We start from the raw sequence: 11,666 nt of genomic DNA, 5'->3' as shown, positions 1-11,666 counted from the left end.
AAGGATAGTTTCCTTGTGCACTCTGCAGCATGATTCTAACACCTCGGTTTTAGTAAAATTACTGCAGCAGTAAAAACTCTTTTAAACTTCATCAATTCAGGCAGTTCTCGAATTTCAGGCAGTTCAGGCAGGTCTCGAATTTCTCAATTCTGAATTTAAGTTTTCATGGTATTCGACATTATGTGGCGACAGGTACTAAACTGCAAAAATATCCGAAATCATTGATAATGCTCATTTGACACTACACAATCTAACTCCCTCTAGGTAAAGAAATGCGGTGATGGCACCTATAATCATTATCGCAAAGCCTTGGCAAAAGTGCCAATATAGATCGAAGGAAGAGCCTAAATAAGCCGATAGAACAATATATGTCATAAAAAAACTGACAATAAAAACTACATAGACACCAAGAAATGTTGACAATCTTTTATAATCCATTGAATATTTTCTCTTCGTGTGTTACTTTAAGGTATCCTTTCTTAAGCAAAAGCCAATTTCAAACTACCCAGAAAGTGTTGTGAAATTTTTTTATTAGTTTTCTCGTTCGTATTCAAGACAAATACGAACGTGATTGTAGTTTTTGGCAAATACTTTTTATACTTTTGTTTTTCAGATTTAATTCTACCATATATGTTTAAATTACCGTTTTATATACATTTAAATTTTGTGTAATATCTTATATTCATAACAACACTAAATCAGCACATATAACATATTGAAAGGTTCTATCCAGATTCTACTAAGATATAATAGCGTAATTTTCCAACACCAGCACCTTTAACAGACTCTATAATACGATATTTCAAAACGGGATAATATGAAATGTGTTAAACAATAATGTTAAAATCCTCAGTTAGCTGCATAAGTCCCGGACAAGTTGCTGGCCTCCCATTCATTATGCTACAAACCGTGGTGTATTTTTTCGTCTTTATAATGCAAAATTTGTAAATAAAATATTATAGTAATATGGCAATAATAATAAATATTTTGTTACTATTTAAGATCCTCTTAATACCTTTAAGCATAAGACTAAAAAACTATTACTTTAAAGCTAACACTTCTTGATTTGACCACATCTAATCCTATTTAAATAAGCCAATCATGAAGTTGCGTCGCTTAAGCTTGGAAAAGAAGTACTATAACATTTTTCAATTTTTTTTTTTTTTGTTTAAATCTAAGCCCTCATCTTAAGTTACGTGAGGGGCATGGCGAGGGGGCTTAAGCCTGTCATCATTAATTTTCGCTAGAAATCAATCTTTGTACAACATTTGGTAAATCTCCTTGACCTACAGAGTTGAGCTTAAATGAAAGTATTTAAAGATATCCCTTCATTAAGAACTTTAACATTATTGCAAAGATTGGGACGGAGGAGGAGCGTCCGAGGCTGTGTTGCCCACAGGCGGCCTATTGCTACGGTGAGTTGTTAGTAGTATGAAGGCTATTGAATCAAGGTTGTGACCCGAGCTTGTCAAATTCTTGTCATCCCTAGCTAATGTGGCTGTAACTGTCACTTGCCTAGTACAGATAAATATTTTGCTTAGAATAACAGTTCCCTTACGGTCTGATTCATTGATCAAACAGTTCGTGATAACGAACAATTTGTTCTATTTCAAAACTTTTTATTATTTCGAACTATAGTAAATTATATTTCAAAAGTCTAAGAGAACAAATTTGAGCGTATTACTGGGGCATAAAAAGTGATCACAGGTAGTTTACGCGTTCCAAACAATACGACTAAAACATCAAAATAACTTACAAGAATTACGGTAAATATTAGTTGGCAAAGCTTGATTTTCATTTCCAAGTCGTTCTTTTTTCATTTTACATTCAACACCCAATTTTACTTCAATAGAGTCTAAGCTACCATCTATTAGTTAAACTTCCATTTTAACACTTTTGAACTAGGTAGCAAAAACTTAGCCTAATAGATATAAAGCAGGAGATCAGCAGGCGGAGATCAGCACCGCCGGCACGGACTGTAAAGTCTAATGCCGTATCCTTTACCTTTTTTTTAATAGATATAAAACAATATAGGGCAAACAAGACAGACTAAGTTTTTACAAAGGCTTACCATCCATATATCTATTATACATAAAAGGATCAGGCATAAGGATAACAGACTGAACTCTTGCATGTAAGAGATAAAGAGGCTTAGGGAAAATTTATTTCAGTAAACAAAAATCTGGGACTAGAAGTTACTATAGGACGTTTTTATTTCACAGGGTAGGAGTATTTTTGGGTAAGCACAAAAAGTTAGGTATATAAATCAAAACAATAAAAGTCTTGAAATTGTTGAAAGATGAATGAATCAAGAGCCCCCTCCTTTCCAACCTAAACACAAAAACCTTGATTTATTTGAAGAGAAAATGGACGAAAAACTTCTATCCTCCGTAAGTGCCTATCCTCCTCACTGATTTTAATGTTTTATTAAACCCTTGCGAGCAAGTACTTTTTTAGACCTTAGGCCCCCCTCTTATTCCCATAAAATAAACTGTCGCATATACAATGCTCTGTAGTAATTAACTTTATTGGATAAATGTTCATAAAAATTGCTGACTAAATAAATACACCTTCAGTAGCGTCATTGGCGGAATTTCAGTTTTAGCTGTGTATACAATCAAGGTTTTCCTCTGACACTAAGTAAAATTGTTTTTGTCTTATTAATCTCTCTTCCATCTCCAATTTCTTTTTATGAATCTCTTTTTTAACGTCTTCCTGTCGAACCTTAATTTCTTTGCCTTGCTCAAGTAGACAGCAGTATTCTTCCTGCAAGTTTTCAACTTTGATCTGTTCAGCAGCTAGTGCCTCTTGAACTAAAACACTTGCAGATGATAAAGCACTCACTTGATGATTTTCAAAAACAGTTGCAAATGATGAAACACTACTTTGATGATTTTTAATCCGTCTTATAGCTTTCAAGACAGAAGATGTTTCTTCAAGTCTTTTATACAAACCTTCAAGAACTTTAAGTCTGGGGCAATAGCTGTTTTTATTTAAAATATCCATATCCGTTAGAGATGACAGATCATTCTGGATTTCTTTGGCCCTTCTTCTAGCGTCTTTGAAGTCTCCATAAAGTGTATTCGTCAGTTTAGCTACAAGAATCCTTATACTTTGCTTTGCTCCTTCAAGGGCCTCAGAAATAGCTTGTGTCCTCTTTTCAATCATTAAGCTATCTTCTTTAAGCCGCTCATTAACTGCTACAAGATTGGGACTATTCAAAAATAATCTTTGCAGTGGTGTAATGGGAACAAGTAAGGGAAGATTCGACCTAAAAAAGAAAAATTACTCTTACTTGTAACAATGACTGGTTGCTTTGAAAATGAGCTCTTTTCATCTTTAAGAAAAGACAACAACAAGTTTGACAGCTGAACATAAAACTATTTCATTAAACCAAAAAAAAGAAGGAAGCAACCATTTTCGTGTTTTTAACCAAATGCGACCATCACTTCACTTAAACAGACGTAACGAACGGGAATTTACAGTACGTATAGGTTTTGGTATTTTAAATCATGTTATTAGCGATTGCAAAATCAAGCGCTACAGGTTAAATCATAATATTTTCAGTCTTGAGCGAGAAATGTTATCCACGCTTTCTTACGCTGATTTTAATCAAAATAAGGCTATTTCTGAAAATTCTTTTCAGCATGATTTTTAAATTTCCAGACGAAGACTTTCTGAGAAATTCCACCGTTCCAAATTGGAAAATTTCTCTAATAATTTACCTTTTGTCCCAAAAGTATCTTCTGGTCCTGCTGTGATAAATTTCAGCTCCGTCCCCCTTACAACAGAGCAAAATCAGGTTCTATCGAGGATATTGAAATTTCAAATAGCACCCTCGAAAGTACCTTATAGTGAATTTACTGTGAGCACATAAGGGGTATTTCATGACTCTCGTGTGGAGGTTGGAAGGATTGCTGAGGTTAGAGTGCATTTTTTTGATACCTTGTGGGATTCGCCTTCTGTTCATAATCAAAATTTTAAAAAGTTTAGTAAAAATGAACACTTAGTTTTACGATCACTAAATAAAGATCATTCCAGGATTGTTACTAAAGCCGATAAAGGCAATACTGTTGTTGTATTGGATTCAGTTGATTACGACAAAAAAGTCAGAGAAATTTTAAATGATTGTAGCATATGAACAGTTAGCTACCGATCCCAGAGAAAAATTTGTCAAGGAAATCTTCCTAAAATTCTATGGCCTTTCTAGAATTCATAAGCCCGGTAATCCCCTCTGACTTATTGTTTTCTCATTTAATTCTCCTACAGCAAAAATGGGAAAATTCTGATCAGTTGTATTTTGCCCAGTAATTCAGGTTCAAAAATCTTATATTAAAAATATAACCGATTTTGTTTCCAAATTAAAGCAAGTTTCTGTTAAACCAAATACAAGAATGGGCAGTTTTGATATAATTTTTTTTTATAGATAAGTTTTGAGGACTTTCTTGTAGACATAAATATGGGCTTTCAATGGGCATCCCTCTTTCACCAATTGAGGCTGATATCTTCATGGAAAACGTTGAAGAAAAGGCTATTTTGCAAAATTTTTGTAAACCAGAATTTTTGGTTCGTTTTAAGAATGATATTTTTTATTCTTGGGCGCATGGTGACAAGTCTTCGGAGTTTTTCCTTCACTTGGTTAACTCCGGTTAACTTGGTTAACTCAGGAATTGGAGGTAGAAAGGAATCTTCCTTTCTTAGATGTCCTGGTTCACCGAAATGATACATACTTTGAGTTTGGAGTCTATAGAAAACCCACACACAGTGACCGTTACTTAAATTATTCCCCTAATCATTCTCCTGCTCTGAAAAGAGGAGTGGCAACTTCTTTAGTTGATTACTCCGTCTATGAAAGGAGTTTTCCCTTCCTCAATGCCCCACTCTTTACGCTAAAGTTTGACTCTTTGTCAACCCCTTTCATATACGGAATAATTTCTGTTCGTTTTAAGTTTTGATGTCGCTCCTTACTTGCAGTTAGATTTTTTTTTATTTAACTTCTGAACGTTTGTAAATTAATGCAAGTTTTTATTTTGGCTCACCGCACACGAATAATTAAAACGAAATTTGCATATTAGTTTTTTTTTTACCAAATAGCTTTCTTATATTTTTGTTCGGACGATTTTGATATAAAAGTGTTGGTGGAGGAGGCCTAGTTGCCCTCTAATTTTTGGTAACCTAAAAGGCAACTAGAATTTTTTTTTAAGAACGTTTGTATTAGTAATAAATATACGTAAATTAAAAATTAACTTACATAACGAATTTCTAAATTTAAATATTTTTATTATGCACAAGAGGGGCTTTGCCCCCTCGTCAATACCTCGCTCTCTACACTAAAGCTTAAATTTTGTCCCAATTCTTTAAGAATGACCCCAGAATAAAAAAGACCGTAAAATAAATAGTTGAAATTACTAAAAGTACTTTAGCGTAAAGAGCTAGGTATATAGGAGGTGATTTACCCCTTATATGCGTAATAATTTCGTTTCGTTTCAAGTCTTAATGCCGCTCCTTACTTTCAGTTGAAAAGCTTTTTCATATTTTTTTTTTCATTTTTTTCAAATAATGCAAGAAAATCCTGCGCCCCCTTCATGGAATTTCTCTTCCTCCATGACAAATTCCTCCAAGTAAGGATCTTCCATGTAGCTCTCTCCCCTTAACTCCCAGCCTTCAACCAAAAAATCCCCTTGAAAATGTCTGTACACTTCCCAATAACAATTACTGTATGTAAACACTGGTCAAAGTTTGTAACTTGCAGCCCCTCCCCTGGGAAGTAGGTCTACCCCAAAGATATCTTATTACGTTTTTCGACTATGTTGAACAAAATGGCTGTCTCAAGATTTTGATCCATTGACTTTGGGAAAAAAATGAGCGTGGGAGGGGGCCTAGGTGCCCTCCAGCTTTTTGGTCACTTAAAAAGGGCGCTAGAACTTTTATGACATTCTTCTCCATCCCTTTTGTGACATTCTAGGACCACTGGGTCGATACGATCACCCCTTGGGAAAAAAAAATCGGTCTTCTGTCTTCTGGCAAAAAATACGAAGTTCTGCATTTTTGTAGATCAGGGCTTGAAATTTCTACAGTGGGGTTCTCTAATACGCTGAATGCGATGGAGTGATTTTTGTTAAGACTCTATGACTTTTGGAGGATGTTTCTCTCTATTTTCCAATAAAAGTCAATTTTTTTCCGACTCGAACCTTTTGATGGGTAAAACTAAATTTGATGAAACTTATATATTTAAGATCAGCATAAAAATACAATTATTTTGATGTATCTATTAGTATCAAAATTCCGTTTTTTAGACTTTCGTTTAGTATTGAACCGGGTCGCTCCTTACTACTGTTTGTTACCACAAAAAGTTTGAAAGAGCATTGCAAGTTTTTTACTCCACATTTCCTGGATTCAGAGCTTGACAAACTTAGAGATATTTTATTTAGAAATGGTTATCCAATTAGTTTAATAAATTCTGTAATTGAAAACCGTATTAAAAAATTATCAAATAGTGACACAGCAAACGCAAATCAAATTGAAAATTCAGTTTATATTGGTGTCCTGTAGGTTAAAGGGGTTGCAGACCACATTTCCAAAAATCTAAGGAAAAATGAAATTTCACTTACTATAGAACTAGAAAAAAAAGAAATCATTTTCTAAAGATTTACCAGCTCTTTTTTTTGTACCAAAATCTGATTCTCGATCGGTAAATGCTCGGTTTTACCGACCGGTAAAATGCTCGGTTTTACCGACTCATGCAGTGATTTTACGAACTGTATTCGAGGCAGATGTTATGCTAATTACTGATAAGAAAAACAGTAGGTATAATCATTTGCTCCCCCAAAATATTTTGCTAATGACGACGACCTTGTTTCAAAGGCTCTTACGCTTAGCCCCAGATGCGCCAGTTGACAACTCATATTACCTTTGATTGTAACAAATCAGAACGGAATTTTGCAAGATTATAGGGCAAAAAAATCAGTCTTTTGAGGTCTGCCCTCATAAAACTATAATCCACATGTTTTATAGCTTGATTTAAATAAGATATAAAGTTATTTAGCTAAGAAATAAATTTTAAACAAGAGACAAGCATAAGGAGCCTTTAATAAAATGTATACTAAGCACAAAGAAATTATATAAAAACGAAAAGAACATAAGGAAAAAGTATGTTGTTTTTTTGCTTTATGGTAATCAGGTACCTGAAGTGTAAAAAGCTCCTCTTTACCCAAAATCAAAATATTTAAATTCGATTCAAATTCAGCTCATCCAAAAATTATCCAAATTCAAAATCATTTGAAAAGCTATTAAAATCAACGCTGTAAATTTGAATATTTAAAAAATTCAAAATACGAAAAAATTCAAAAATACGAAATGTTTCTTGTGCGTCTTTTTTCTCAATTAGAGGAAATAGTCGTACAAAGTTTGTTCGATCGAGGAAAACCAGCCACCCTTTTCCAATTTCCGATTTGCACACTTTTGCAATTAGTAAGTAAAATTGATATGTTACAGTTTAAATAAGGAACGAAAAAAAAAGACTCAAGAAAAATAGACTTCACAAAAAAAGAAAATAAAACATATTATTTGTAGCTACAAGACAATTTAAGTGTTACAGAAGGAAAAACCTGAGAATTCATTTTTTTGGAAATGCTGAAAAAAAAATGCATTACTCACATTTCTGATGAAACCTCCGAGATAGCACTGACCGTACCTTGGTCTGTTGAACTATCAGGGCCATCTATCCTTGCTCTTTTCATTTTTCTGTCCTTGAATACGTCACTTTGGATGTTTGTACTTATTGTGTTGGAAATATTTCCTGCTCGAATTACAGTTGTTGAACTTACTGCTGGATCAGATAAAAGACTGATGTTTTCTAAATTTGTGTTTCTCTTTTTACCTCTCTTTTCCTGATTGTATCCTATTTTGTTGGCTACTCCATCAACATTTTCATCCATTTTAAGTCCTGAAATACGAAAAAATACATAAACTTAAATTTCAGTTTCTGTTAAATTTCATGTAGTAAAATATGTAAATACAATATAAACTGATACAACAAGAATATATAAAGCATGTAGTATATTTATCCCTCATGGGCGGAGAGTGAGTTTAAAGCAAATGAGTTTGATATGAGAAAAAGGAAAAGTGAGTATGTCTGGTTTATTAAAAGTAGTTTTTTCTTTTTTTTGGAGTGGGTCTTTATTTATGCACCCCACCTGTTCTTAACTTTTAGCCTGATCAAATATTTCACGGTAAAGAACTACAAGTAAGGAGAGACGCGGCTCAATAGTAAGCGAAACTCTAAAAAACGGAATATTAACATCAATAAATATATTAAAAAAAGCGGCATATTCTGTTGATTCCAAATATTTAATTTTGTTAAGCCTAGTGTTATCAAACAGTTCGTGGTAACGAACTGTAGTAAGGAGCGACCCGGCTCAATAGTAACCAAAACTCTAAAAAATTGAAGTTTGATATCAATAGCTACATCAAAAGAATCGCATATTAATGCTGATTTTAAATATATAAGTTTCATCAAGTTTAGTCTTACCCATCAAAAGTTACGAGCCTGAGAAAATTTGCCTTATTTAGGAAAATAGGGGGAAACACCCCCTAAAAGTCTTAGGATCTTAACGAAAATCACACCATCAGATTCAGCGTATCAGAGAACCCTACTGTAGCAGTTTCAAGCTCCTATCTACAAAAATGTGGAATTTTGTATTTTTTGCCAGAAGACAAATCACGGGTGCGTGTTTATTTGTTTTTTTGTTTTTTTGTTTTTTTGTTTTTTTTTTCTTTTCCCCAGGGGTCATCGCATCGACCAAGTGATCCTAGAATGTCGCAAGAGGGCTCATTCTGACGGTAATGAAAAGTTCTAGTGCCCTTTTTAAGTGACCAAAGAAATTGGAGGGCATCTAGGCCCCCTCCCACGCTCATTTTTTTCCAAAAGTCAACGGATTAAAATTTTGAGATATCCATTTTGTTCAGCATAGTCGAAAACCATAATAACTATGTCTTTGGGGATGACTTACTCCCCCACAATCCCTGGGGGAGGGGCTGCAAGTTACAAACTTTGACCAGTGTTTAGATATAGTAATGGTTATTGGGAAGTGTACAGACGTTTTCAGGGGGATTTTATTTTGTTTGGGGGTGGGGCTGAGGAGAGGGGGCTATGTTGGAGGATCTTTCCTTGGAGGAATCTGTCATGGGGGAATAAAAATTCAATGAAAAGGGCGCAGGATTCTCTAGCATCACTGTAAGAAAACAATGAAAAATAAACATGAAAACGTTTTTTCAAATGAAAGGAAGAAGTAGTATTGAAACTTAAAACGAAAAGAGATTATTCCGCATATGACGGGTTCTAAGAATACTTTAGCATAAAGAGCGAGGTATTTAGGAGAAGATAAATACCTTGCTCTTTATGCTAAAGTATTTTTAGTAATTTCAACTATTTATTCTAACGCCTTTCTGATTCAGGGGTCATTCTTAAAGAATTGGGACAAAACTTACGATTTAGTGTAAAGAGCGAGGTATTAACGAGGGTACAAACCCCTTCGTATACATAATAAAAATATAAGGTTATGAAAGTTTGTTACGTAAGTTAATTCTTCAGTTACGTATATTTTTTACTAATAAAAACGGTCGTTAAAAATTAAAAGTTCTAGTCGCCTTTTTAAGTAACAAAAAAATTTGAGGGCAACTAGGCCTCCTTCTCCACCCCTTATTTCTCAAAATCGTCTGATCAAAACTAAGAGAAAGCCATTTAGCCAAAAAAAGAATTAATATATAAATTTCATTTTAATAATTTATGTGCGGAGAGCCAAAACCAAACATGCATTAGTTCAAAAACGTTCAGAAATTAAATTAAAAAAAACTAATTTTTTTAGCTGAAAGTAAGGAGCGACATTAAAACATAAAACGAACAGAAATTACTCAATGAAAAAATAAACATGGAAAAATTCTTTCAATTGAAAATAAGGAGTACCATTGAAACTTAAAACGAACAGAGATTATTACGCATATGAGGAGTTCTAAAAATACTTTCAAACAGTTCGTGGTAACGAACTGTAGTAAGGAGCGACCCGGATCAATAGTAACCAAAACTCTAAAAGATGGAATTTTGATAACAATAGCTACATCAAAAGAATCGGAATTTAATGCTGATTTTCAATATATAAGTTTCATCAAGTTTAGTCTTATGCATCAAAAGTTAAGAGCCTGAGAAAATTTGCGTTATTTTAGAAAATAGGGGAAAACACCCCCTAAAAGTCATACAATGTTAACAAAAAGCACACCATAAGAAAAGCGTATAAGAGAACCTTATTGTAGAAGTCTCAAGCTACTATCTACAAAAATGTGGAATTTCGCATTTTTTGCCCGAAGACAAATCACGGATGCGTGTTTATTTGTTTTTTTGTTTTTTTTTTGTTTTTTTTTCCCCAGGGGTGATCGTATCGACCCAGTCGTCCTATAATGTCGTGGGAGGGCTCATTCTAACGGAAATTAAAAGTTCTTGTGCCCTTTTTAAGTGACCAACAAAATTGGAGGGCACCTAGGCCCCCTCCCACGCTCATTTCCCCCCAAAAGTCACCGGATCAAAATTCTGAGATAGCCATTCTATTTAGCGTAGTCGAAATACCTTATAACTATATCTTTGGGGACGACTTACTCCCCCACAGTCCCCGGGAGAGGGGCTGCAAGTTACAAACTTTTACCATTGTTTACTTGTAGTAATGGTTATTGAGAAGTGTACAGACATTTTCAGGGGGAATTTTTTGTGCTCGGAACAGGGTGTGTTAGGGGGGGGAGTTACGTGGTAAGATCTTTCCATGGAGGAATTTAGTATAAGGGAAGAGATTCTTCATGAAGAGGGAGCAGGATTTCCTAGCATTATTTGAAAAAAAAATGAAAAAATATATAACAAATTTCTTTGCAATTGGAAGTTAGGAGCAGCATTAAAACCTTAAAACGAACGAAAAATATTATGTATATAAGGTGGCTCGTCTTCTCCGCAATACCTTGCTCTTTACGCTAAAGTATTTTTAATAATTAAAACTATTTATTCTACAGCCTTTTAAATGGAGGGCTCATTATTAAATAATTGGGACAAAATTCATACTTTAATGTAAAGAACGAGGTATTGACGAGGGGGTGAACCCCCTCACATACATAATAAAAATATAGAAGTTCATTGCGTAAGTTAATGCGTAAGTTACGTATATGTGTTACTAATAAAAACGTTCGTAAAAAAAAGTTCTAGTTGCATTTTAAAGTTACCGAATATTGGATGGCAGCTAGGCCTCCTCCCCCAGTTCTTTTTTATCGAAGTTATCCAATCAAAACTATGAAAAAGCCATTTAGCCAAAAAAAAATTATTATGCAAATTTCGTTTTAAATATTCATGTGCGATGATATTCAAAACATGCATTATTTCAAAAACGTTCAGAAACTAAATACTTTTTTCTTTAACTACAAGTAATGAGCGACGTTAAAACTTAAAACGAACATAAATTATTCCATATATGAAAGGGGTTGCCCACTCGTAAACATATTGCTCTTTACGCTAAAGTTTCTATATTTTAAGAAGTAGGCTTTTGACTAAGAGTCAAACCTTAGCTTAAAGAGCGGGACTTTGAAGGGGGACAGCCCCTTTCATATACGGAATATTGATCAGAAATAATGAATTT

At 34.0% G+C, this 11,666-nt stretch overlaps 1 protein-coding gene across 2 annotated transcripts in view; it reads right to left on the bottom strand.

Annotated features, from left to right (window-relative positions):
- Positions 1–2,509: 2,509 nt before the first annotated feature.
- LOC136041582 (uncharacterized) overlaps positions 2,510–11,666 on the bottom strand; it is a 35,040-nt gene continuing 25,883 nt past the window's right edge. For both annotated transcript variants that reach the window (XM_065726277.1, XM_065726278.1), the window contains exons 2-3: positions 7,657–7,945; positions 2,510–3,271 (exon numbers count right to left, since the gene is read on the bottom strand). In XM_065726277.1, coding sequence (XP_065582349.1) covers positions 2,602–3,271; positions 7,657–7,937 — 951 coding nt within the window. In that variant the 5' untranslated portion in view covers positions 7,938–7,945 and the 3' untranslated portion in view covers positions 2,510–2,601. The remainder of the gene's footprint in view (positions 3,272–7,656; positions 7,946–11,666) is intronic.

The sequence above is a fragment of the Artemia franciscana genome, unplaced genomic scaffold, assembly GCF_032884065.1.
Source record: "Artemia franciscana unplaced genomic scaffold, ASM3288406v1 PGA_scaffold_30, whole genome shotgun sequence".
In the NCBI taxonomy this organism is placed as follows: Eukaryota; Metazoa; Arthropoda; class Branchiopoda; order Anostraca; family Artemiidae; genus Artemia; species Artemia franciscana.
The sequence above is the reverse complement of the archived record's forward strand: the minus strand, read 5'-3'. Positions and strand labels throughout refer to the sequence as shown.